This window comes from Tetrao urogallus, assembly GCF_951394365.1.
Source record: "Tetrao urogallus genome assembly, chromosome: 20".
Classification (NCBI taxonomy): Eukaryota; Metazoa; Chordata; class Aves; order Galliformes; family Phasianidae; genus Tetrao; species Tetrao urogallus.
Window position 1 is genome coordinate 4,541,142 of NC_136833.1, and position 27,980 is coordinate 4,569,121.

The 27,980-nt window shown below is 49.2% G+C and overlaps 2 protein-coding genes across 3 annotated transcripts; one reads left to right on the forward strand and one right to left on the reverse strand.

The window, feature by feature from the left end:
* Positions 1–9,577: 9,577 nt before the first annotated feature.
* On the reverse strand, positions 9,578–17,187 carry MDH2 (malate dehydrogenase 2; the record flags this gene model as incomplete). 2 transcript variants are annotated; one of them, XM_079545054.1, is made up of 9 exons in its annotated part: positions 9,578–9,881; positions 10,549–10,700; positions 11,103–11,202; positions 12,345–12,422; positions 13,053–13,178; positions 13,625–13,734; positions 14,380–14,463; positions 15,234–15,402; positions 17,125–17,187. In XM_079545054.1, 9 exons carry the CDS (start codon positions 17,185–17,187, stop codon positions 9,750–9,752), a joined length of 1,014 nt encoding a protein of 337 aa, XP_079401180.1. In that variant the 3' UTR covers positions 9,578–9,749. The 2 variants fall into 2 exon arrangements, with proteins under 2 accessions (XP_079401180.1, XP_079401181.1); XM_079545055.1 differs by lacking the exon at positions 13,053–13,178.
* A 231-nt stretch (positions 17,188–17,418) lies between these two features.
* On the forward strand, positions 17,419–26,824 carry STYXL1 (serine/threonine/tyrosine interacting like 1; the record flags this gene model as incomplete). The annotated part of the gene is made up of 8 exons (XM_079545058.1): positions 17,419–17,521; positions 18,232–18,293; positions 18,743–18,875; positions 19,971–20,140; positions 21,136–21,284; positions 21,991–22,085; positions 24,429–24,538; positions 26,693–26,824. 8 exons carry the CDS (start codon positions 17,419–17,421, stop codon positions 26,822–26,824), a joined length of 954 nt encoding a protein of 317 aa, XP_079401184.1.
* Between the last annotated feature and the right edge of the window lie 1,156 nt (positions 26,825–27,980).

Below are 27,980 nucleotides of genomic sequence, written 5' to 3' on the forward strand. Positions count from 1 at the left end.
TTGCAGAGCCCTTAATGCCGATGTTGAGTGCTGGTTTGCAAAGGCTGACTGCAGGGCCCCTCTGAGGTGGTGGGAGAGGGGCTGGGACTCCTTTGTCCCCAGACGTTACTGGAACATGGTGGGATGGGGGCAGGGGAATTGGGGATGCTCAGCTGGTGTCGGTGCCCCCTTCCCGGGTTGCTGGAAGCCCTTCCCAGGCAGCTGAGGACAAGGGGCTGGGGGTGGCAGGGAGGGAAGTGCTCAGAAGTGAGTAATATTCCCCATAACAGCTAATAACAGCAATCCTGCCTCAGTGACGGCACAGGCAGGAAAACAAAGGAAGATAAAAAACTACCCGCAAACACCATCCTGCTATAAATAGCAAAGCAGAGCCACCCGCAAAAGCCCTGGATGGGAAATGGAGAAAGTCCTGTGCCTATGGGGACAATAGGGACAATGCACTGGGGCAAATGGAGTCCCCAGGAGGATGGGCTAGGTCTGCACTCCTTTGTCCCAAAAAGGGACCTCCAGCAACACCCTGTGCAAGGGACAGCTTGGGGACATGCTGCAGGAGGGCAGCCATCACCTCCACAACCTCCAGTCATCAGCCACTGACAGAGCAGGGATGGCCTGGCTGTGCTGGACCAAGGCTTGGAGTGGAGGCAGCACCTCAGCCTCATTCCAAGCCTCCATCCCCAACATCATCCCCATCCCCACCTCACTCCCAAGCATCCACCCCCATCCTCAACATTATCCCCATCCTAAATCCCAGCTTCATCTGCAGCCTCCATCTCCATCCTCAACAACATCCTCCACCCCAATCTTCATCCCCTCGCTCTTTAGCATCCTTCATCCTCAAACCCACCCACATCCTCATCCACAGCCTCCATCCTCACCCTCGACACCACTCCAATGGTGATTCCCACTGGCCCGACCCAAAAGCCAGCAGTTTCCTGCCTGGCTCACTGCTATCCACAATAATAAACAGGATGGTTAAATATTTCATTATCTGCAGTAATTACCCACAAATCATCATGTGCTGGCAGCCAGAGAGCCGGCTGCCTCACAGAGAGAGCAGGCACTGTTCCCATGGGCTCGTAGGAACGCGTTGCAGGACACAGTGCTGGCATCCATCCCCACCACCAGAGCCATTCCCCAGTGCTTTGGTGCAGGGGGAAACTCCCGAGAAAATTTGTCTCTTCTCTTTTCCCCCAGGGAGGGGAAGCACAGCAGCGGAGCCCCCTGCCTGGCCGCTAATTAAAGCCGCCTCCGGTCGGTGCTCAATTAATTCTCACCACATCCAGCTGCACCAGACAGGGCAATGGCGAGTGCCTGCGTGCCGGGGAAGGGGGCATGGGATGCAGCAGGGACAGGGACACCCGAGGACACACTGACATCTCTGCAAGCAGTGAGAGGCCAACGCTGAGCATTGAAAAAGCAAAAATCCCTTTGATGCCAGCTTTGGCTGGCCCAGGGTCTCCCAGGGGGTGGCATGACACTGTGACTGGCATCACTGCTCTTCTTCTAAAGAGCAACGAGCAATTTTCCCCTTTAAAATTTCCACCTTGTTTACAAGAGGAAGGCAGTCCTGGAAGGGGGGGGGGGATGAAGCCTTCGTCTGTTGCTGGCAGCTTGTGCCAAGCAAACAAGAATTGGAAGGAGAAAATCCCACCTGCTTTTGGAAACGTCGAGAGATGCCCATTACCACCCCCATGCTGTGCCTTGCATCCTGTATTTTCCACCTCCATCTTCATCCTCATCCTCCATCTTCGTTTCCACCCTCCGTCCCCATCCCCATCCCATCCTCCATCTCCATGCTACATCCTCACGCTCCAGCCTTCATCCTTATCATCCACCCCCACCTGCCCATCTTCACCTCCACTCTCATGCTCCAACCTCCAGCCCCATCCACCATCCTCTATCCCCATCTCCATCCCCTTCCACCATCCCCTGCTCTGTGCTGCTCACACACCAAGCTCCCCAGTGCTCAGTCCCACAAGAGATCACGACGCAGCCAAGCACAGGACCTCTCACTCACAAACCCTGCCCCACTCAGGCCACCAGTCTCGCTCCATGCCTCAGTTTCCTTATCCACAATGCCAACCACCCCATCTCACTATGCTGGCTCCAGCACTGCCCTCTGGGTCTCATCAGGGTGTGCAATCAGCACACAGCAGAAATAATAATCCCATCCCCAAAGAGCTTTCTGCCTTGTTGCGGGCTGCTAATTGTCCATTATTTGAAGATGGCCAGTGGAAGGCCTCCTCCAGGCCACGCACGAGCACACATCACAGCACCAAAAGCCATAACACAGCAGCCTTTCCTAAATACCTGGCCAGCATTACAAGGAGGAAGAGTTCTGGGTTCCTGCCTTTAATTGGGCCAACCTTCCCAGGCGCTGCCTCCCAGCAGCCCGAGTGCCAAAAACCATGAGTCAGACCTCCAAAAAAGGGGAAAAAGAAAAGAATAAAAGAAGAAATTCAGCTTGAAAAGCCTCACCAGGTGGGACTTGATAGCGCTGAGCCACCAGGACCCTGCAGAGCCACCACAAGGCTGGGGTTGTGCAGCCACCAGCATGGCACCACGGGCTATCAGTTGGCTGCATCCATGTGGCTCAGACATCGTGATGCCATTCCCGTAGCCTGGTGGGACAAGCAGCCATGGAATACTGCCTGGACACTGCCTTCTGCATGCTAAAATCTGGCAATTTTCAGATTTTAAAGAAATAAAGAATATCTAACGCATGGTGGTTGGACTAGATGATCTTGGTGGTCTTTTCCAACCTGAATGACTCTATGATAAAATACACACATGATGCCCCAGCGCATGGGGAAGCCCCATTGAACACCCAATGCCTCACACCATGCAGGGTCATCCCTGGGTTATCCAGGAGAGCTTCATCACAGCTAACGACACAACGCGGTGTGCCAGGGCTCACAGGCTGGGTGAGGGCTTGCTGCTGCTTGTGCATCCATAGGCATGAGCATAAATCTATATGTTTTAAATAGATGAGGCTGGCAGAGAAGCTAAACAGTTACCAAGCAACTGGGCTCCTTTGTGGCATGCCAGGGGGCACAGAGTGGGGCAGGACCCTGTGGGAGGGCACGTGTGGGGTTGATGGCACACGGAGTTAGGGCATGGGCAGGACATGCTCTGGAGATACCTTCCCAATGGTGATGGGGGGGCTCCAGATACAGGGGTCACGGTGTGGGGCAAACAAGCAGCCGTGTCCCCCCCCCCCCCCATGCTTCCCCCCCCCGGACGCAGTGCCCGTTGTGTAACGGGAGGAGCTATTCCGGGGCTGAGCGCATTATATAAGCCGTGGGCCACCTGGCCAGGAGAAGATGCGAGCTGGGGATGGAAGGGAAGGGCTTTGGGATGGGAGGGAAGGGGAAGGGCTTTGGGGATGGTAGGGCCCCACGGCAGCATTCAGCTCCTACGGCAGGATTCAGCTCCCACGCATCAAAAGTGGGGCAGGGAAGGGGCAGCTGGGGACGTTTGGGGATTTCCTCGAGACAGGAGTGGGAAAAGCCCATGCTGCAGCCCAGCTGCTGCTTCCCACTCCACACAGAGCTCGGGGGCACTGCACACCCCACGGAGGAAGTTCTGAAGTGCCCGATGCCCTTCCCAGGAATCAAAGCACCCCGAGAATGCCATGCTGGGGGGCAGCCCTATATCCAGGGTAAGGCAGCACCTCCTTGGGGATGGGGACAAATCCAAGCAGGGACAAATCCTGCCTGAGGCAGGCAGCTGGGTGCCCCATATGCTCATCCAAAAGAGAACGAAGGACAAATGTTGCCCTAAAAACTGCCCAGTATTGGCTCCAGAACCCACACCGCTACCGTCCTCCTCTGCTGTTTAGGAAATAAGGCTGCTGCCATCCCTACAGAGCCACCGCCACAGCAGGGGATGAAGAAAGCTATGGGTGGTGGCCCAGGAAAAGCCCAGGAACAGGAGGGATAGTCAGATTTGTATAATGCCCTGGTAGAGAGGACACGTGGATGGCAAGGGGCTGGAAAGCAGCTACCAAGGAGACACCAGCGGCTAGCAAGGAGTTACCAAGAAGTCACCAAAGCACTAGTAAGGGGCTAGCAAGGAGTTACCGAGGAGCTAGCAACATGCTTGCTCCCCACTCTGTGCACCCAACTATGGCCACGTGGATCAGCAGCAGTTGCATCCTGCACACTGCCCTCCAACCCAAGGCTCTCCAAAGCCACAGCACTTTGCACATGCCAATATGGACTCTCTGTGCAGGCATGGCCAAGCAAAGGAACAGCCCCCACCTGAATCACAACCCAAAATTCCTACAGCTGGAACCTCCTTTCTGGAGGTGGAGGAGAGATTCATTCACATTCTTTCAAAGAACCTGGGCTGAAGCAGTACAAATCACTTCACCAAAACCTTGTGCTCACCCACTGTTGAGTTTTGCACCTTTTTCCTCCACCCAACAGCCAATGCTTTCACTTAATTTACCCAGTGCTGTTGCCCTTCCTCAGCTGAGCTCTAGGGCTGAGATTTTGGAGCCATTTGTGCATTCTCCCTACTGTAGTCCCCCATATCCCACCATGCTCTGGGCTCTGGCTACTGTTGGGACCCCATCTCCTCAGTCCACGGCACAGAGAAGCAGGGTGCTCCCAACAAATGCCTGCCCAGCCCCAGTGCCTGCTCCTTGCAGGGTCCCTCTGCTCCATAGGAACCCACAGCCCCCAACACCCCCTACAGTCATTTGAGGTCTCCAATCCCCCCCAACACCCCACTGATGCTCACAGACCCCCCACCGCTCCCCCGTCCCCTTGGGGTATCCCCGTGCTCCACATTCCCCGTGCCCCTCTGCCCCCCAGCCCTTCCCCTCTCCCCATTGTCCCCTACATCTCCCCCAGCCCCAGCCCCTCTCCCTGCCCACCCCCCCCCCCTCCGCCACACACAGCTCGGTGCCGCCCCAGGAGCCAGGCCCGAGCCCGGCCATGCCGCGCTCACCTCTCCCCGCTGTTCCCGTCCCCGCCGCCCCGCTCAGCCCGGCCCGGTGCCCTGCTGCCGCTCTCTGGGTCCGGCTCGGCTCGGCCCCGGTCGCCCCGGCGCAGCGCGGCCCCTCCCGGCGAGTCCCCTCCTGAAGTGCTGGACAGCTCCACGCCACAGAGCCGCCCGCTGGGCCAGCGCGCCACCGGCACCAGATCACAGCGTCCCCTGCTGGCCGGAGGGCGCCTCGGCGGACTGCGCACAGCCCCACCCCCAGCCTCCCCCCAGCGGAGCCTCCAGTCGCCCCAGCGCCGGCACCCCAAAGCCCCACATCCCCCCCCCATGGTCTTTAAACCCCGCTTGCCCACCACCCCATGTCCTCTCATATCCCACCCCACTCACTGTCCTACATCCTATCCTGTAACTCACCTCCGATACCCTTTCTTATCTGTCTCATCCCAACCTTTATCCCACCTCAAAGTCCATCCTGTTCTGTCCTATGATACATCCCTTCTCATCCCATCTCACCCTTTATCCTATATCCTCATATCATGTTCTATCCCACATCCATTTCATCAAATACCCAATTCCATATCTCTTCTCACCCCATATTTCTTTCCACATCCCATATCCCCTATCCCACATATACCATACCATATGCTATTCTCAATCCCAACCTGTATCCTATTCACTTCCCATCCCATCCCACCCCACGCCTTACCTCATATCCCAGCCCACCATGGGAGGAATCTTCCTAACTGGGAATAACCCAAAACTATCCACTATGGTCATGGTATCCCCCCCAAAACTCCCCCAGTGCCACTCCAAATCCCCATGCATGGCTTTGGCCCCAGAGCACCTGGCACGGGCACAGAAAGGTCAGCCTGCCCCCAGATGGCCCCATTCCACCCCAACTGTACAGATGTGGAATGGCTCTTGGCCATGTACGCACATGCAGAGAGACATCCATACGCATGAAGACATGCAGACACGCGCACACACAGGCAGATGCATGCACACATACACATGGACATGTACAGAACTCCATGTGAATGCGGGTACACAGACATGCACATGAATTTACATGCAGATATGCATGCAGACATGCACATGCATGCACACATATGCATACATGCACATGCATGCACATGCATAAGCCCACATGCAAACATGAACACGTATGGACACACACACATACACAACAGATTGCAGATGCCCCGCACACCACAGCACCAGGGCAGCCTATCCCAGCCCTACAACCACTGTTGGAGCCACAGAGGGCAATTTGGGGCAGGAAAACAAGTCCACACTGGATCCCCAGCCTGCTCTTATGGGGCTGTACTCTATGCTTCCCACTTTCTGCACCACATGGGGCATGAGGAGGGGCTGCATGGTGAGAAACCCCCCCCACACACACACACAGTTGGTGTCCCTCCTTTTTCAGTAGCAAAGAGGGAAGCAGCCCATGCAGGGAACACCCCACAACCCCCAGGGTGAGCACACATCACTGCTCTTCTTCCAACACCTGCAGTGCTGAATAACACATCGGGGCCGGGAAACAAAGAGGATGGCAGCAAAAGCAATGTGGGGAGACCCTACATAGGGCAAGAGAGCTTCTGCAGCATCCTGGTGACTGGGGGTGGATTTGGTTTTGCAGGATGGGGAGAACAAAAGGAGAGAGATGTGTGAGGAGTGGGGAGAAGGGACTGTAATTGCTGCAGAGCAGAAGGCAGAGCTTGCTGCAGCTGGGGGGGAGGGAGGGGGGGGACAGAAGGAATTCAGCACTTGAAAGGAACTGAGGGATCGGGGAGGAAAAAGATGATAAATAATTAAGGGAGATCAAATGAGGCGACAGCAGAATGGGCCTAATTGTGGAGCTCACACTGCGGCTCAGCCCCATCCCCACACATGAGGAGGGGCTCAGCATCCTCCAACAGCAGCAGGGGAGGAAAAACCCAAACGTGCAAAAAAGCCAGGGGTGGGCCATGCAGGGATGGGTGTAGCAGGGGACAGGGCACCACAAGCACACCAACCCTCCTACCTAGCACTCAGCCCCCAGCAGGAGCCCTGCATGCTGATCTCGCTGCCTTATCCGCCATCTGTTCCAGCAAAAGAGCAGTTCCTTCTGTGCCCTTTATTAACGGGTTTCCCCACAAATGCAAACAAACCCGCCCTGTCTCAGTGCTGTGCTCCCAGTCTGCTTGGAGGCAGTGATTCAGCGGTGCCCACGGCCATGCAGGAGAACAGGGGGAGTACAAGAGGCCTCTGCAAGGCTGGAACCATAGCCATCCAGCATGCACTCTTAACCCACTGGCATCACCCTTCCAACCCCTTTCCTCTCCCTGTTCACCTCCCCATGAGCTGAAGATGGTGCATGTAAAGCACAGAGCCCAGCCCAGGCAGCTTCCTCCCAAGTTTTTCCCACTATTGCCCTGCTTTTCCTAAATATCACTGCATTCCAGGCCTGCCCGAAGACAAGAGGCTGCTGCCATCTCCCGGAGCATCCCTGGGGACAGGGGAGGCTTAGGGTCACCAGGCACCAGCTTAGGGAGGGATGTTCTGAAAGGATTAAAGCTCCTTATGGACACGGATATGGCAGCAGCACTTATTCCCATCCATCTGCCCTTAAAATTCACCCTCCGTGTGAGATCGCAGGCTGGGTTCACATGGGGACAGGTGCCAGCACCCCACCGTGGTGCAGGGAAGCAATAAACGTGGGTGAAGGCTGTCAGCCTGCAGTCTCCTCCTGGGTTCTTTTAACCCAAAGCCTCCCAGGACCAAGGCAAGGAAATAGCAGAGCGATACACTTCACCACCACCTTTCCTCCCCGTTTTATTCTCTTGCTGCACTCCACCCTGTTACAGCAGCAGCGTGGAAGCAGCAGGCAGGATGGGGTGACCTGACACCTGGCCATCCGGAACTGCTGCAGCCATTCCTCCCAACGTGCATCTCCCTGCACCTTGGCCACTGTTACCCAGTGTCAGGCCAGAGGTCAGCACGAGGGGCAGCTACAAAAGTTAATTCAGCTCCAGCCAATGTCCTGCTGCTGGTATCTCACTGCAGAAAGCACAGCTCTGAACCCAGCACCACTTCCCACTTCTCACTGTGAGCACAACGCCCAGCTCTGTCGCTCCTCTGCATCCTTCCCTGCCCCCCTTCCCTCCCAATGATCTTTAGCTCTTTTATTCTATTAATACCATCTAATAACTACTTCGTTCCAAGCCTGCTGAGTAACGAGTGCCGACGCTTCCAGTTCATTACTATTTATGCAAAGATACCAGGACTTCATACATCACAGTTCTGCAGGTAGGAGGGACAAGGACTGCGTTTGCTGTCCTCACTCTGCCTACACGTTCCACAGAGCCAAGTGCTTCATTCCACAAGTGTCAGAAGACTTGGAACACAGAAAGCAGGAGGAAACAAAGCCAGCGACCACACAGCACCTACTGCCTCTGTCCTGCTGCCTTTGCCTTCGCACTCCCAGCTCACCCAGAGGCGCTGGGCTTCGCTGCTTCCTTCAGCTCATCAAAACAGAGCCTGGAATTCAACCTACGTGGATTAGAGCAATCTGAAGCAATAGGGTAAGCAGCCCCCAGAGCACGGAGGAAGATTGAATTAATAGCTTCCTTCATTAAAGCTTACCTTCAAAGAACTTGGCAACAGAGCTTGTCATCACCATTTTCTTGCAGACATTTATTTTTATATTCACAAGAGGATGAACGTAAAAGAAATCTATGTAGATGCTAAATCAAGGCTTTAGTTCTAACTAGAGAAAAGTCACTCTCAGCGTTTTAATTATTTCCTTACAGCAGGACTGACATTTAAATCACTGTGCTTTCACCAACCCTTTACAAGTCAGATTACATAAGATTCCAGCACAAGGTAACAGAAGTAATGTGCCAACCTCCTGAAAACCCAACTGTTTGGATCACTGATCTGACTCCTCCTGCAGGCCTCTGCAGCCTGTCTTGATCTTATTTGATCACTCCTGTTCTCCCAACTGTCGTGATGAAGCAGCAGCCCAGGATAAAGCTAAAGCAGCAGCACAGCTGAGAGCTCAGAGCTGCATGGCACCAGGACAAGAAGGCCATGTAGAAAACGTCCCTACCCAGATGCTCAAAGGCAGTTCCTGTTGCAGCACAGTGCTGGTGTTGCTCAATTTCCCCACTCAGCTTTTCAGACAAAAGCTTGCTTCAGAGGACTGAAATGCCAACTTTAATTCAAAAGGCAGCTTGCTTTGCAACGTTCAGAAACCAGTGACAGCACACAGGGAGGTGTAAAGCAGTCTGAGGATGAGCTGAGCAAGCTTTGTAAGCTGGAGCACCTCCTCTTGTTTATCATCTCTGTCCAGACAGCAGAGTGCCATCCAGTAAGATCTCATGACCTGGGGAGGAAATGCATGACTATTTTCAGCACTAAATGTAATTTTAGGCACTTCAGGGCTAAGGAAACCTATCACAGTCAGCCTGTACCACCACCTTCCCTTCTGCAAAGGAACCACTGACCCTCTTCACTGCGATCACTCGTTTACAAGGTCTAGCAATTGGCTCACCCATTTTAAGAAGTTATTATCACTGATAACCTCTCAGACACCTGCAGCTTCTACCTTCAAAAGACAAATGCATTAAGATGATTCCATCTGGTACACTGAAAAAAACGAGGCCATTTTATTGATGATCAGGTTTTGTTTTGACGACAATCGTTACGCTAATACAGACAGACTTCAATCAAAGCATGAGCTCTGAATCAGAAGCCGTAAAGTGACATGATGCCTTAATAAATTAAGGAAGCTGGAATTCCTCTCCATCAACTCTTCACTTGAAGCTCTTTGCAAAATCCTCTCCCTTCTTAATAGAAGCCTTCAACTCAGCCATGGCCTCAGCAACCATCTTCTCTTCAAAGGGGGTGATCTTGCCAATGCCCAGGTTCTTCTCAATTCCATTTTTCTGAGGGAAAGAGGATTTAAGGATTAACCATTGAATGACCAGGAGAACAATTTCACAGTTCTGATTATTTAATGTTCAGCTGAGGTGGGGACCCACCCTAGGACCTCTGCCACCTCTTCTGCCTGCCAAGCCTGTGATTCCCTGCAAAGCTGTGAAGCTCCTTGTTATTTGTAGCAGTTTCTACAGCCTTCACAAACTTCTCATTCACTTCTCATTTAGGTATAAATATCAACACATACATCCAAACTCTTCCCCTTTATATTCTTCTAAGTCCATCCCTTCCCCAGTTACCAGCCAGGACAAAATACATTCACATCCCAGCAGTGTCAGGGCTGCAGCATCTTTGGTTAGGGTAAGAATTGTTCCTTCAGAGCTCAGTACAGGCCCTGAAATCAATCCATTAATCCTAATCCATGCCACAGTCCTGCATGCACCACAATTTGAGCGATTTGTTTGCAGCAGAGCAAGGTGAGGAGACCAGGCTGCTGGCTCTGGTTAACTATACGAAAGCTCCTCATAAACTGGCACAAACTCTTACATGTGTGTTTGGCTGTTATCTACAGAGACACTCAGCTAGACAGAATTGAAATCACCAAATAAAAGCCACTAAACCTAAGGACTAGCTCAGTAACTGCTGTTTCCAAGCCCCATCATTTGAAGCACATACTCCCAGCAGCAGAGGTGTAGAGAAGTACGGGCTCTCCGTCTCTTCCGAGCGAACAAAGGAACATTCAATAACCCCTTCCTTTCCATTCATGGCATCCACCAGGGAGAACACAAACCGAGCGCCAGCATAGGCCATGGACAAGGTGGCTGATCCTGTAAGAGATGAATCTCTTTTAGAACAGGTCCCATTTAGATTCAAGACTCGGTTTAGCGTCAAAAGCTTCCACACTGCTGAGTTTGCAGAGCTCGGCTTCAAGCTCACAGATAGTTTGATAGAGCAGGAGCCATGTGCTACACAGCTGAGCAGATTGAATAAGAAACAGCTCAGTGAGAGGGAGAAGATGACTTTTAAATACCATGCATGTTTGGGGCCCCATTGATTTTTATGCTTACCTACATACTGAGCTATTTCTAGCACCACAGTTAAGACAGCCAGCACTGCAATCAGCTATTCCCAACTCTGCATCACCGTTGCAGATACGATTAAGCTGAAGAAAATTGCATCCATTCAGCTGGACAAGAAGAATTACTTGGAAGCTGTAGCCAAGAACCAACCTGCTCCTGCTTTAGCTTTGACAACTTCAGTGCCAGCTTCTTGAATTCTCCCTGTAAGCTTTTCCAGTTGATCCTGAGGGAAGTCCACTTTTGGTGTGCACTAGATTGGAAAAAAAAGTTGCTTTCAAATACCAGGACCTCTCCAGATTCAATAGGCCACTCAAGTGATACTTTTTGCACCATTACAGTTGTTATGAGCAGTTCTTGAGCAGGAAAATCAGCTACCCCAGCTCACAGATTGTGTGACAGACTGGCCAGCAGCTGCAGGCATTCACTAAGGCTTCTGGCTGTCGCATGAACTGTAACAGTAAGCTAGTCATGCCTAGTTTACTCAAGGACAAACTGCAGCCTGACAGCAAAGCCAAGGCTTGGTTACTTGCTACCATGTAGTCCTTTGCATAGACAGATGCCTTCCAAGCACTAAGCAATTTCAAAAAGCCACATGATAAATATTTGGGTCACCGTGGCATTATGGAAGTCAAGAGCCTTACAGAGGATCCAGTCTGCAAGCAGTATTTAGGAAGCTGGTGAACCTTCAAATACAGCTGCACAAGTCTGTTAAGCACAGCTGTGCTGCCCTGATTGAGCACCCTCAGCATTCAGCTGCACTAAAGCCCTTGCTCTTACTCCCTAAGACTGTCCTTCTGTGAAGGGTACTTTATTCCTCACTTACAGCAAAGCTTTTTGTCCTTTCTCCACTGACCCTCCTCAGCCACGTCCCACCCGCCTCAGTCAGCTGCAGCCTGCTTTAGAACTGTAACTCGTTTTGGATTAGGGAGCCCCTCTCTACCAATCATTTCTGAAGGCCTCTCCACACAACCTGAGCTCTGCCTACTCATTTCAATACTGGATGCTGAGAAAGTGATTCCAGTCCATTGTATCAAAAGCGCTTTCATTATCCTGCTGAAGAAAAGCATTCACTCCATGCAACAGCCATCACAAGAATGAGTGACAAAATACAGCACTGCCAAGACAACATGTTACACCTCAGTTCTTATTCCAGAGCTACTGCAGGGGAAAAAAAAAAAAAACCAACTGATGCTAGTCCAGCCACTGAGAGGAGCTCAGATGCAGCTCTTTGCCTTTGAGTATCTTGCATGTCATCTCAGATGAAGATGAGCCACGCGGGCAGGAAGGCCTGTCCTGCTGTGTGTCAGCACAAAGGCACCTGAAGTCAACTCTGCCACAGTGAGGAGGAACAACACGCAGAGGTGCTGCCACACACAGCAGTTAATGACTCACCTGGGAGATCAGAGGGATGATGGTCTTCCCTGCATGGCCACCAATAACTGGAACGCTTACTCGAGCGGGATCCAAACCCTAAGGGAAACACAAAACTTTCCAGTTTGAGATGTACAGATAAGAAAAAAACATTTAAAACCACCACATTTTTCCTGCTCTCAGTATCCTGACATCCAGAAATTTCAGGGGCAGCTACAAGGGCAATGCCAATCAATGCAGTCCAACTCCAAGTTATTCATCCTGATCACTTCAGTCACAGAATAATATCAATGCAACTTCAGATAAACAGCAGCAAAGGTACAAACTCCACCAGGGCTATTAAGAGCAGTGAAGCCTTCACACCCTGTTTGATACTACACAGAGAATATCCTACAAGACGCAGCACAGACAGCATGACTTGCAAAGATACACTGCAAACCTCTCTCCTCCAGTTGCACCAGCAGGGCTGAAAGTGCCAAGAGAACGAGGGCAAACATGCAGCTCACTCACAGGGGAGGCTGACGAAAGGAAAGGTCAAAGTCTCTGCAAGTAGGTTTTGTAAGAAACCCTATCCCCAGGCTCCTCTGCAGGGAATCATTGCTTTCAGCTCCAGCTCTGCATCAATCTGAGCTACTTTAGCTCTACACTGTGACGTTTAGAAGCATTTTGGTGCAACTGATGACAGCAGCACACGACATCCTTTCCCCAGCACCCATCATTAAGGCCTACCTTTAGCTCAGCCACAAAAGTATTTGCTCTGACAATGTCCAGAGTTGTTACCCCAAAGATTCTGTTAGGATTATACACGCCGTGCTTCTTGAAAATCTCTGAAGTTATGGGGATGGTTGAATTTACCTGCAGGCAAAAACATGCAAGCGTTCACCGAGAACAGGAGCAGAACAAAACCAATGCATGAAATGAACAGGACAATAAACATCACATCTCCAACTTTAAGTCACCTGTAATCAGCCAATTCTTCACAGTAAGAACAACTTACAGGCAAGCTGGAACAAGTTTTTTATTTTAAACAACTAGTGAGACAGTAACTATAGCAGTATGTATAATAACCAGCCAGAGAGAAGCTGAGATATCAATCCCTTCTACATACAAGTTTAATCTGACTTCTTTATATCTCAAGAACAATCAAGAGCCAGGCTTTTAGTTTTTCTTCTTGTTTTCCTGCAAATACTCCATAAACCTCAAAGACCCTGGTCAAAACTAGCAAGAACTTGCAGATTATTTCAGTATCCTCTGACTGGATTTTCTTTTCTACATTTTGAAGGTCTCCAGAAAATGCTTACCGGGTTGGAAATAATGCAGATCATGGCTTCTGGACAATTCTTTGCACAGGCAGTTGTTAAAGAAGCAACGATGCTGGCATTGGTGTTGAACAGGTCATCACGGGTCATACCTACAACACAGCCAGTAAATGCTTCCAGTACCTGCAGCCTATTCATCCCTCTCTGAAGTCACCTCCACAACTGCAGCTGGAATGTTAATTGATCTGTGCAAAATATTGCTAGCTGCAGGGCTGCCACCATGGAAATGCAGAATTAGGATAAGAAATGAATCAAAGCCTAGACTTGTGTTACGTTCCCAATAGTATACTGAAAAAAAAAAAAACAAACCCAAACAGTGGAAATAGAACAGATCAGAAACTAAAAAGGCATTGATTCAGAGATGCTCAGAGACATTGTACAATTAATGCAGAACAGACTATTCTGTTCTGCTAAGAAAAGAGACAACGAGGCAGGTTTTGAACGTGGGCAAAAAATATCAGGGGAGACTCAGGGTTAACTGCAGTGAAAAGACTCTGCACCTCCCCCTTATAAAAGAAGCCCAGAAATCAATGTTTCTCCCCACCTTATGAGCAATGATCTAAGCAGTGACTAGCTGAGGTACCTGACACCACAACAAGCTCTAGGTCAGGGTCATTCACAGACCACTTCCATCCCAAGGCAACCAGAAAGCAGCACCACAGCCTCCTGGAACGTACTGCAGCTCTGCAGAGATGCATTCAGTGAAGCCCTGGGGCTTTTTATCGTGGAGAACATACCTGGTTTCCTAGGGACCCCTGCAGGGATCACAACAACATCACAGCCCTTCAAACATTCTGGCAATTGCTCAGGTCCCAGGAAACCTGGAATGGAAGATTTTTAGACGTTGTGCTTTCACCAGTTTTTAAATAACTGCCAGTTTGAAGAACGAAATTAAGCCTCAAGACAACCAATTCTGAATTTAGTTTTCAATCCACACTCAGAAGCAAAGCAATGAGATTATGGATGGATGGATCTGATGCTCTGGCTTTCAAAGCCCACAGAATAAGTGGGATAAGAACCACGCTGTACGTTTCACACGCAGCCAGTCACTCCATTCTGTATCCATAACCAAAGGTCCTAGCTGATTCAGTGCCCCCAGAACTGCAGATGGGCACATTCAGGCAAAGCACAACCTTTTAGTGATCTTCAACTAAAATGAAGATCAGCAAATGAAGTATTCTTCGATTTCATCAAAAATTGATTGCTGCCTCTGAAGAAAACAAGCACATACAATGCACACAGATGCCCCAGGAGCATTAGGGATATTTATAGCCAAGATTTTAAATTCAATACTCAGGCTTTTCCCTGATATGACTTTATTAAATGTTTCCTGCCAGCTATTATGAATTCTCTTCCAACTGTGCAACCACCACAGACTATTTCTCATCTCCATACATGCCAATCTAATCAAGTAAGCCTTAATTAGGCATGCATCACTTGAGGAAAAAAAGCTGCTTCAGCTGACGCTGGGCTGATGTGAAGCCTCCCTTCACATGAAGTACAAGAGCAGGCCCTGCCAAACACCACACACACCTGAGGGGATCCTTCACGTTCTGCATGCACAAAGTCCACCCCCAGGCACTCACCATACCTTTCACATTCGCTCTTGTCTCGATGTGACTGAGGTCAGCTGCAACACCAGGGGTGTGTGCGATATCATAAAGGCTGAGCCTGCTCACCACAGGGCTGTTCTTCAGGAGAAGGGACAGAGGCTGCCCAATCCCTCCGGATGCTCCCAGCACTGCCACCTTGGCATTGTTCTGAAGGAGAAATAGGAAAACATGCTGATGAGTTGTTTGGCTAGTTAATGCAGAAGTGACCTTGGGGATTTCACCACGCTTTCTTTACGTTAATTCTGTTTCTCAATTTCTTTACTAAGCACCATGCAAATTTGCTTGCCTAAGCCCACAGAAAGCCATCACCACAACAGCTTCCTAAAGATCCTTGAGATTTGCTGGTTGGACAAGAAGGACAAAAGCGTTCTTTGTGCTCTGAAGCTCACACAGAAAGCAGCATTAGGCAGAGCACTGACAGGATCAGCCTTCCTCAGCTGCAGACTATTGACTAATACCTGCTCCTGTGGACATCCAGCTCATTCAGAGCAAAATGAGTGTTGCAATTTTTTTTCCAGTTTTCAAAGCTATTATAAAAAAAAAAAAAGCCTTTCCATTTGGAAAACAATCAATACATTTAATGGACTACAGTAAATGTAACAGCTACTGTACGTACATGAAGAAAATGTCTATGCCTGAAATAAAATTGTACCTGCAACTGCCTCAAAATTGAGCCCTGAGAACATTAAATTACTGATTAAATGCAGCTGACAAGCAAGCAAAAAAAAAAAAAAAAAAAAAAAAAAATCAACCCTGCTTTGTTGCCCTGTGAACCAATTGTACCCAGATGTGCTCTTTGGAAGAAAGCTGTTTCTTTTGATGACCCCCCTGTGCCCGCAGTGTAAGCAAAGCTATTTGAAAAGGTCAGAAAAACTGTGAACTGTGATGTTCTGCCAAACTGATGGAGGACCAGAGGCTACTGCAGAGAGGGAAGGTGCTACTGGCACTCTGTATCACCGTCCTCCCAGATAAAGCTATAACTGCTCCAATCTCACTGCAGGAACAGCTTAATTATTAGCTTAATAATAATTCACAGCATAATAAATAATCCACCCACAAGCTAGATCAATTTGCACTCAGCTCAGCATCCTTGCTACTGCAAGAAATACAATTTAGCACAAAACTCTTCAAAGGAAAGCAAAGTCTAGTATTAGTCACTGCTGCACCCCGTGTTTATGACCGAACTAATATCCTAAGATCAAAACCTCATTGCTATTGAATAGAATTCTTATTAAATTACACAATCCTCTCTCACAAAGCCTGTCTTTAGACCTCTGGTAGCCATCCTGTACACACCACAGGAAAACTGCTTCACTTAAAATGCAGAGCTCTATCTCTATCCCTCCCTACCCAGCCCAAAGCAGTACCTCCTGGAGGCCAGTACCCACACGTAACCAGAGAATAACCCCAACGGGAAAGGCCCCCAACCATCATAGAACGATGTGTGTGAAGCCGTGCCTCCACACAAGCTCACCCCAAAAAACCAAACCACACATCTGACAGAGCTATCCAAGCATTTACAGGATCCAGGATGCCGGCACACCACGGATCACCGTTACTAACTGCTCAGCTCTGCTCCAGAAAGATGCAGGCAGCACCCCGCCAAGCCCAGCCCCCCCCCCCCACAGCCCCACACAGCTTCACCCCCTCACCTACAGCCCTCCCACAGCCTCACGCAGCTCAGCCCCCACCCCCCCACACACAGCCCCACTCAGCTCCCCCACACACAGCCCCACACAGCCCTCCTCAGCTTCACCTCAGCACCCCACGGGCCGCCCCTCGCCCCTAGGCCGCCTCTCGCTGCCGGAAAGCCGGCTCCCAGCAGGCACCCAACGCCCCGGATCCCCCTCTCATCTCCGAGGCTCGTACCTGGGCGCTGGTGGCCAGGCCGCGGCACAGGACGGCGGCGGGACGGGCGAGGCGGGACAGCATGGCGACGGCTGTGACTCCAACGACCTCCAAGGCGCCGCGCATGCGCCGGCCGGCTACAGATCTCGCGAGATCAAGTTTCGCGTGAATTCCTCTCACACCGCCTTCTCTTTTCTCTCCGCTGAGCTGCCGAGGAAGTCTCGCGAGATTTACAGAGCGGTGTCGCTCTATAGCAACGAGGCGGTTGCGTTGCCATAGCAACAAGGGCGAAGAGGTCCGGGCCTGGTGCGAGGCATGGCGGGGGTGATGCTCTGCGAACCCACCGAGCTCTACAACATCCTCAACCAGAACCGCCGCTTCCCCAGGCTGTCCGAGCCCAACTACCTCATCCTGCTGGGTGAGCCCGTGGAGCACAGCAGGGCGGCTGGCAGGAGCGGGGCTGCTTTCCTCAGGAATGGGGCCTGTGAGCGTTGGTGGAGGGATTTCTCACCAGCCACGAGTCCTTGCTGTTGGGGCATTTCTGCCACCCTTTTTCCATGGAGCAGCACTGCTTGTTGTTCCTTTGCCCTTCACACAGAGCAGAAAGCAGCGGTGTGTGGCACTTATTGCCACAGTGGGAAGCAGTGAGCTTTCTGCCTATGGAAATTCTGGCTTAAATTGCATCTTCCTCTCTCTGCCACCCAGAGGTGGCAGTGCTGACAGGCAGCCCTTGGCCATCACTAAGCATCTGTATCCTTCACAGTGCCAGCACCCCCAGGTGGAGCCGTGTGTTGCCGTGTGTTTAGGCTGGCGATCAAGCAGTTGGGAGCAGGGGAGGAGGTCCCCACTGTTCCCCTTACAGCCTCCCCAGCTCTGTGAGCATGGCAGCTGTGGCTGTGGGCATCCCCTGGTGCTACACGTGTTCAGACTCACGTCAGTGTCAGGGTTTGTTATATCCATTTGGAAAGCCTCACTTGCAAAGAAGCAGAATCTCTTTCTGTTGTTATGCTGGTGCTTGGATTCCCACCAAACAAATGAAGAACAGGATACTACCACATAAATATCAGATAAGCCAATTGCTTTGTCTTGATTGAGTGGTGGGGTTTTTTTTGTTTTTTTTTTTTTCAGATGCCCGCACTCTTCGTGAGTACAATGAAAGCCACATCATCACAGCACGCAGGATTGAACAGGTGAGGTGGGACTATACTTTGTGTAAACCATCTCTGGATTTAGCAATTAAGCAGTAACACAGAACTGGTTTAGAAACCAAGGGAGTTGTCCTCACCTCTCCCCAGCCTGTCCCAGCCGTGTTCCTGCCACTGGGGTGTTCACAAAGACAGAAAAACTGGCCTCAGTAGCCCAAAGAATTGGCATGCTGAAGTTGTATAGCAGGAAAAATATTGCACAAGAACTGACGCAGTGTTGGCTTGTCTCATAAAGGGCAGCACAGGCATCTCTACCACTGCAGCTGATGAAGCAATCTGAAGTGGTTTGTGTGATTTCTGAGTTCTACCCGGGTCTTTCAGAATGAAGTGCAGTTGCAGCCCCAGATCTGTTCACTGTGTCGATTGTGCTGCAAGAAAAGTGTGATGTTGTACTCCCCATGGAGTACAATCAGTCTTCTGTGATTTTTTTTCAGAGCCCTACAGGGGAGTATCTGGTGCCAGATCCTGAGGAGCTGGCATGTGTCAGATACTGCGTGGTGTATGACTGTATGAGCAGCTCTTTGGACTTCTATGACTCTGAGGAAGAGGAAAAAGAGAAAGGTACATGTGGCTCACGTCAGTCAAAACCTCTCAGCAGGATGGATGTTCTTCCTCCTCCTTATTTACTTCTGTGAGCTTTACTGGACAAAGTGCAAATTTACCCAATTCTATTCAGAACAAAATGAACATCCATGCTGTGCCTTTGTTATTTAACTGTGTTGCATATGTTCTTAAACATAAAGCATGATTTGATTTCAAAGATTTCTGGCAGGCCTGGTTTCCTATGTGATTCAATTGAAGTTCTTTGTTGCATGTAAGGAACAAATTTTTATTTTTTTTCTTCTACATCTCACTGAAATTGGGCTTGTCCAACAATTGCCTTTCAGGAAGCAATGGTTCTTCAGAGACTGAACACTGAGTCAGGTTCCTCATGTTCACAGAGCGAGTACTTCCTTCTTTGAGGATTACAAAGCACCTTTATCCTGTCTAAGAGGACCTAGCTTTAGTGGTGCTGATGTGAAGAAGTTCACTGCGAAATGCAAAGAGCTGGAAAGTTTCATGCAGTTGTTCAGCCTTCCTTGACCCATGTGGAAATGTGTAATTGTAACACATCCTGTAGGAAGGTGTTCCACAAGGGAAGGTGTGAAGAAACCAAAGCAGGCTTCTGTTTTGCTGGTCTGTTCCTAAAGCAGGCACAGTTGCAGGCAACTTGGATCTCACACAGAAGGAGGAGGAGCAACCATCTTGTGTAATTACTGAGGGGAGTGTTTGAAACTTCTTCAGAAGTTGTTCAAGATTCCTCCTTTGTTCACCTTGGCTAAAGCAGACTAAAGAAAAGGGGATCCATACAACTAAAATTAGATTTATACTTAAATACTTCCTAATATGGGAAGTTATTGCAAGCATTTCCCAAAGAATAGTGGGGAGAAAACAAAAGCGTGATCTGGTCCTACAAAAGAAACCAGGAGAGGAATAAAAGATCAGCGCTAGAGGTGAACAGCAGCATTCCTTGTGACTGTCCTCAAGCAACAGTTGAATAAGCCCAGCTTTTAACGGGGCTTTTTACAGCCCATAAGATGAAATGAAAAGGAGCTCACTGTGAGTGCCAGTGGGCCGAGTTTAGCCTGCAGTGCCGCTGGGGGCACACCAAACCCGCCCCAGCAAATTGCTTTTTGCTCTCGCTAGATGCTGAGGAAGGAACTGCTGCCCGACACGCCAGCAGCTTGCAGCAGTTCAGCCGCCATCCGGTGCTTGTCCTCAGGGGAGGATACAAACGTTTCTCAGCTTGCTACCACTTCCTGAGGACTCAGAAGATACTGTGGATGCCTCAGGTGAGACTGACTTGCAAATAGAAGACTTGAACCTTCATGTTCAACTGCTGATGATTAATGAATTCGAGGTGGATGGTGCTGTAAACCCGATATCAGGGTAATTTCAAACAAAGGAACTAAATGTAATCTGAGTTACCGTGCTCGCCCCAGGTGTTGCCACAAGTTCTTCTGCAGCCACACTTTGCCTTTTTTTTTCTTCTTCTATTGCATGAAAATACAGCTCATGAAACAACCAGGGAAGCTTTCTCTGATAACCCCTAAGCTGGCCTACTGGAGAGTCCAGATAACCGAACAAACAGTAGCAAACGATGACAAAGAAGGCAGGTTCCAGTTTACTCTCCTTTATATGCAGTTATCTGAGCTGTTACCCAGTGAGCGTTTTCAGGCAGAGGTCTGACATCTATCAAATACTGTGTTTCATGTCTGTAAAGCCCTTTGAAGGATCACAAAGCAAGCACTCTGTTGAAGCTGTTCTCTATTGCTTCGAATTATTGAGCTGTTTGGTTCTGGTGTAGCATTACTGAGTATCAATTATGGATGTAGAAGCACCGTCAGCTACGTGTGTGTTTTTGTCATCAGCCCTTATGCTGCACAGAGCAGAAATAGCTGCAGACTGGTGCTGTGCCACTACATTGCACCTGCAGCTCTGCAGGTGGCGGATGGCTTCATTTAGCTTTGTGAACAGCAACCAGAGTTCAAATGAATCTGTTACGCTGCTTGAGACACTGCAAAAAATGTATTCTTCCACTTGTTTAGTTAGGATTTGTTTCAAGTAATGCCACAATGGAAACGTTTTTGTTAATTATTCTCAGTAAACCTAGCAAATACTTCAACACTTCAGAAAATCCAGGAGATTGAACGAATCATTGCACTTGAATGTGTCACGGGCTGTTGACTGAATGTGTCTTCATTTTTGCACGTGACTTCTGTTTAAGAGCTCACCAAGTTGAAAGGAGCAAATATACTCTAAAGTGAGCCCACAGCTTCTCTCCTTGCAGGAACTCGACAACTTCCAGCCGTACCCTGTAGAAATACTGCCTGGAAAGTTATACATGGGCAATTTCAAGCAGGCCTGTGACCAACAAATTCAGAAAGATTTGAAGATCAAAGCACAAGTCAACATTTCTGAACAGCCTGCAACGCTGTAAGTTGTTCAGGGTATGTTTTTCCCAATATCTGTGCCTGTGAAAAAAGTGAGGTAGCATAGGAGTCAGTGCCTGTAAACTTTGAAGGAGAACTGTTTTTTTTTTCACAGCAGATTTGAGTGCTATTTCACACTGAGTTCTGTGATCTCTACCTGCATGGCACCAGTGCTTTCCTTCAGCCAGCTGCCATGACATGGATGGACTGGGTGAGAGAAGGACTGGGAGCCCTTGGCACTTTCCACTCTGTCATGCTTTCACGTTTCAGTTTGTCCCATTGAGTTTGTCCATTCAGTTTGTCCCTGTGTTGAATTCTCTGAGCTTCTGGAAGGAGGAGGATGCTGTGGAAGAAAACAGCTGAAGTGAAGCAGGGATCTCTGCTGACAGGACTGCCAACATGCATGCTGCAAAGGCATGCTTGCTTTCAGTTTATCTGTTTGCATGTAGCTCTCAGATAAAGGAAGCTGTAGCATAAAGTTAAGGCATGAGTACTAGTACCAGGTAAATGGAAAATCAGTAATGAAACTGGTTCTGCATTACAAGTGCCTTAGTGTTTTACCATAACGATTCCTTATCATAATGTTAGTAATGACAATGATGAAAAACACATGTTACAGCAAACAAAATTATCAGCTTGCCTCCAACAAACAATTTTTTTCCCCATAGTTGCTTTGCTGGTCCACGTAATGCTACGTGCTCTTTTTACAGGTGGGCAGAAGAAGGCAAATACCTCCATATATCTGTTCCAGATTCACTTGAAGCAGATATTTTTTCTTCCTTTTCGACAATTTGTCATTTCATTGGTGAGTTGTTTCTGATTTGGAATTCCTGAGCTCTCAGTCACTCTAGGATATTAAAATGGAGTGACTGCAATTCACTCCAATAGGAAGCTCAGGCAGGCAGGTCATTATCTGCGAAGATCAGTGTACTCCCAAACTAGCCCACATCCTAATGGATACCAGAGCTGCCTCAGTAACCAGACTGATGGACAGAGACAAGATTTTAGAGGGCATCTGATGCCAATGTTCCTACTTATTTTAAAGAATAGTCACTCAGCAAAAGTAGAGAGCTTTGCAGTAGGTGTGAGAAGGCCTTGCTGTAGGATGTCTGCCAGAGCTGCATAGGAGTCCCCCTGTTCCTCTATTTTTAAATACAGCCCTCTGATTCTTACCAGCCCAAATCTTCGACCACCAAATCTTCAACCACCAAACAGGAGTGTGACACACATGGGAGAACTTACTGCAAAATGCTCTGAATCCTTGGGACTGGTGGGATTGACTCACCATAAAGCCTAGGGCAATTTGAAGTTTGGACAGCATAAACCTGCCTTCAGGTCATTGTATCAGAGAGGGCAAGAAAAATGTACCAGCTCGGCACCAGCAACAGCACAGCAGACACAGTTCCTGCAGCCTTATCCTATGATGGTGTTCAACAGCACCTTCATCTTCTATCACACTTACAAAACAGCATCTGCCACAGACCAAAGCCCTGCTCCACTCGGTCATGCAGACCCAGAAGCAGATCGGTCTGTTCCTTCAGACAGTATAATCCAAATGCAAAATAAGTAGTAACAACTGGACACAAAGAGACAAGGAAATGATAGGTGTGGATATAATTTGGATATAATCTCTTGTCCTAACCTGAATTTCATGACTTGCACGACATTGAAACCGGAATGTTGATCTCCACTTGCATATCCTTCATTATGCCTCAAGTTTTCTTTTTGCAGCAGTATTTCAGAAGTCTCTTTCTTACATCAGTATGTGGAAGCTTCCAACACAGACTCTTAGAGTTTGTTAGCTGTGGATACTGTGCATACTGTTTATTTGATAAGTTTTGAGTAGGTTACTTTAAGTGGAACGGTTGTGGGTGAACACTAAAGCTCTCCACAAACCCTGAGAGAGGGGTGTGGGTATTCTCATGCTTGGAGTCTGTTGGACTGAGGCATTTCTGCTCCTGGGCCTTACCTCATGAGAGGAAACTGTGTTTTAGTGCTTGAAAAAAACCCAACAGCTTCTTGACAACAGTAGAAACAGCTTTGCCCTACAAATTCTACAGTGCACTTGCTGATATTCCAAAAACACATCGTGCTGTCTATTCTGGAGAGGGAAGGAAAGCATTAAAAGAGTTATTAATAAATTACAGAGCTGTTTATGCATAGGTGGCGGAATTGATGCGGTGAACAGTGAGTGACAGCATTCTCAGCCAAGTGGGCTTTGCTGTGGTGGAAAAAGAGTTTGCTGATCTTCATAATTTTCGCTGCAAATCATCCACACCATCATAAAATGTGCCTGGTGTGCACCACACCATCATGAAACCAGTGCCCTGCCTGGTGTGCACACGCTGACCCCCACAGAACCATAGAATTGCTGAGGTTGGAAAAGACCTCTAAGGTGATCCAGTCCAACCATCCACCTATCACCACTGCTGCCCACTGATCGTGGCCCCAAACACTGCATCTGCCCTTAAACTCCTCTGGGGCAGTGACTCCCCCATCCCTGGCAGCCCATTCCAGTGCCTGCCCACTCTTTCTGAGAGGAAATTCTTTCTAATATCTGACTTAAACCTCTCCAGCTGCAACTCGAGGCCATTCCCTCTGGTCCTATTGCTGTTACCTGGGAGAAGAGGCTGACTCCCACCTCACCACAACCTCCTTTCAGGCAGGTGTAGAGAGCGAGGGGTAAGGGATTTGCAGCCTGAGTCCATCAGTTTGAGAGCTGATTCCTCCAGCTTGAGTGCAGAACAGTTAGGTTTGCATTCAACAGAAATTTTGTCATCTTTAAACCTATCTGGAAGAGTTTGAGTTGCTGATGTGATGCCGACCACAGCTGATGGGTGATGGCAGGCCACTTTTCGTCGCAGTTATCTGACATGAAGTTGACACTGATCTGTCATGAAGCACCGACTGGTCGTTGTCATTTGGTTCAGGTCCTCAAAGCTCCTTCTTAACTCAGTGGGGTTTTAAGAAAGGCAGATGCTTAAAGAAACAAGAGCTGGCAGTGCACATCTGTTCCTATCAGGGTTAATGATGGTTCCTGTCTCTCAGGCTAGCAGCCTGCCAGTTTTCACTGAATTAGAGCTCTGCTGTATGATTGGAAATTTGATTTCCCAGATCACTAATGTGTGATTGGTGTTTCTTTATGCAGACACCCAGCTGGATCTCGGAGCAGTGCTGGTGTTCTCTAGCCTGGGGATAAGCCGGAGCAGCACAGTAACCATGGCCTATCTTATGCATTCCTTCCAGTTTTCCCTGAAGGTACATCACTGTCATCCTTCCCACAGATACTGGCTGAACCTGCAGTTTATTTCTGCTCCTGAAGCCTCATTACTGCAGTAATGAGAAAGAACTCATCCATGTATTCGTGCAGACTGCCCACCTGATAGTGTGAGAGATTCTCTTACATCTGTTGGATCTTCCTGATATCATTATGGAGGTGGCATAGGTGTGATTTTGGATTTGTGAGTCCTTAGCTGGCACCTGTGATGTTCTTGTATTTCCCTACTTAATAGGGAAATCCAGCCCCACAGGGCTGTGAAAACAAAGCAGTGGTTACAGATCATAGCTCTCCCGCTCTGAGATAAAGAGTATCTGGAAGCTATGAAGTTAATCCCATCTCCTAATACCAGGGGTTACAGAGCAATTCATACCCCAGTGTTTGCAGAGCTCTGATTTACCACTGTGCTCATCAGCACCCACTTTGTCTGAAACCATTTTATTTCCTAAGAAGCAATCCCTCCCACAGACATTACTATAAAGAAATCTGGAGCAGGATAACACTAGCCCACAAGGGATGTACAGGTGAAAAGAACAGTACATCTTGTTCCAGTGCTCTGAATAACATAAGAAAAATAACAAAGGAAGGCTGAAAATGACCCAGAGGTGTGGAAAGACTAGTGGCCTCTCCCCAAAAGCCAGCCCATTTTTCCCTTTGCATGCAACACGTGGGCACACTGCTGCTGTAGGCAGTGGCTTGTGGTGCCTGCTTGGCACAGACCAGACTTCTTCCCTATGAAAACCAAAAGGTTTCTCCTTAAAAATCTCGTCCTCCTTTGTGTGACCTCCTTTGGAAGCTGGAAAGGACTGACTCACACCTCACTGAAGCTGGGCCTGTATCTAATCATTTAATTGATTCTGTGCAAACATTTGCAACATAAGAGGAAATCTCTTACCACCAGTGTGTGCCAAAGTGTAATTCCAGGCTGAGTGTGCCAGCCGGGCAGCAGACACTGCTTGGTCTTTGCCAGTAACGCTGGGTGTGATTGCTCCAGCTCACTGATAACTGTTCCCTCGCTGTTTTCTCCTGCATGCTGAGTTACCAGAGGCATTTGCAGCAGCAGTGTGAAAGTCAAAGGCTGATCCTTGCAGGTTCTCTCAGTACTAGCAGGTTGGTCCCAGCACTTTGCAAGGTGCAATGGTCTCCTGCAGCTGGCCTGGGCCAAGCTTTCCTGCAGGATTGCCCTGTCAGACTGGTTTGTTTCTTACAGGTAAAGGCAGTGTAACAGATTCCTTTATGATTCTTCACCCAATCTAGGCTAACACGTCCAACAATGTCCCAAGGCAGAGATATCTCATGAGAAACACAGATTTGGGGTGTGTGCCCCCTTACTCTGTTAGCGATTGATAGCTCTGTGGAGTTCAGGGGAAGCACAGACATGCAGAACACGGGCACAGAGGAGTAAATACTGGAAGATCAGAGCCTGCAGAATTGCTGAGATGAGAAAAACAAATCCATGGAATGCTATCTTGTAACCTTTGGTCTCATTGTGCTTATGCAATGCTCTGATTGCTGGGGGACTTTCAGAAGCAGGAAGATGAGCCCTACTGGGGAAATCCAGGGGTGTAGCAGGAGCAAAGCAGTGTAACGCTGGTGGAGTTGCCCTGCGTGTAGCAGAATCCCTAGCTGATTCCATGGGCCTAGCAGATCATTAAGATGGCTGTAATTAACGTGGTGGGATAACTGGAGTTTAACAGCTGCTCTGCCACATCAACATCTGCCACATGAACACCGCAGTAGTTCAGAAAGATGATAACCTTTGTCCCTTGTGTGCAAACACCTGGTACATTGCTGTTCTGCTTATCATCTGTGAAAGAATTAGCTGTTTGGAGGAGCAAACCCAGGCCTGCATTTCTCCATTGGTGTCAAACGATGCAAGATATGTGCCAGCTAACGAGAGAAGGCTGAGCTGTCCTCGTGCTCAGGAAAGCAGGATGAAAAGATGAAAGGCTTCTCACAAGTTCACATCTGGATCCCATCTGTCCATAGTTTGGCAGCCAGAGACTTGCCTGCCAAAGTCCATCCCAGGGAGCAAACTCAAAGCTGTTTTGTTCACAAGCAGAGCTGCTTGGTATAAATACAAGACATTCATTTTCAGCTCCTATTTCTAACATTTCTTTGCTTTCTCTTTTCAGAAAGCTTGGGACCACGTTCTGAAATGCAAAACGAATGTGAGACCACACCGGGGCTTTGTGAAACAGCTTTCAGACTGGGAGGCTCAAATCTATGGGACCACCATCACTGATGTCTCTGAACCCAATTACTGAGCACGGGAAAGGATGGTTCTTTGTCTGCCCCACTGCCTCCTCTGTAGGTAGAAAGTGAACTCAACTCTGTTGACATTGCTGTTATATAATGGAGTTGTTTTTATCTTCAGCTTTAATAAATGGAGTCCATATTTGGAGCTGTTAGGGATGCTGGTAAGGATGTGGGCTTGGGGAGAGCAAGACCTGCAGGGTATGGCCCACTGCACAGCTTGCCTCTCCTGTAAGTTGGGGGGCTTGTGGCCACATTCCTGGGCATTCTCTCTGCCCCAGCTAGGGAGGTTGTTGGGGTTCTCTCTGAAGAGATTTGTAGAATCACTAAGATTGGAAATAGACCTCTAAGATATCAGTCCAACGTCCACCTCCCACCAGCACTGCCCACTGCCCACATCCCTCAGTGCCACATCCCCACAGCTCTGGAACATCTCCAGGGATGGTGAACCCCCTCCCTGTGCAGCTGTGCCACTGCAGCACCGCTCTTTGGAGAGGAAATTGTTCCTCATATCCAACCTGAACGTCCCCTGGTGCAACCTGAGGCCATCACCTCTTGTCCTACTGAAAAAGTTCACTGATCCATGGCCTTGGATGGCAGATGTAGAGTGTGGACTTGCAGCCCAGGGACACACTGCATTTCCCCATTTTCAGGTGTGCTTTTGCTCACCCAGTAACCTGGCTTTGACCAGCAGATGAATTTGAAACCCCAAACTCAAGTCGGTACCACCCTCAGCCCTGCAGCACTACAAATTCCTTGTGCTGATAGCACAAAACAAAACAAAAAAACGCCCTTGAACAAAATCTATCACTGCGTGTTTAGGTTGGCAGCACTGAAACCCCTCAAGCCCAGGATGCCCACCATCCCTCCATCCCGTCCTTGAGCGGCGCAGGGCCGGCATGGCACAGCATGGGGAGTCATGGCACAGCATGGGGAGTCATGGCACAGCATGGAGTGTCATGGCACAGCATGAGGAATCATGGCACAGCATGGGGTGTCATGGCACAGCATGGGGAGTCATGGCACAGCATGGGGAGTCATGGCACAGCATGGGGAGTCATGGCACAGCATGGACTGTCAGGGCACAGCATGGGGAGTCATGGCACAGCATGGGGAGTCATGGCACAGCATGGGGAGTCATGGCACAGCATGGGGAGTCATGGCACA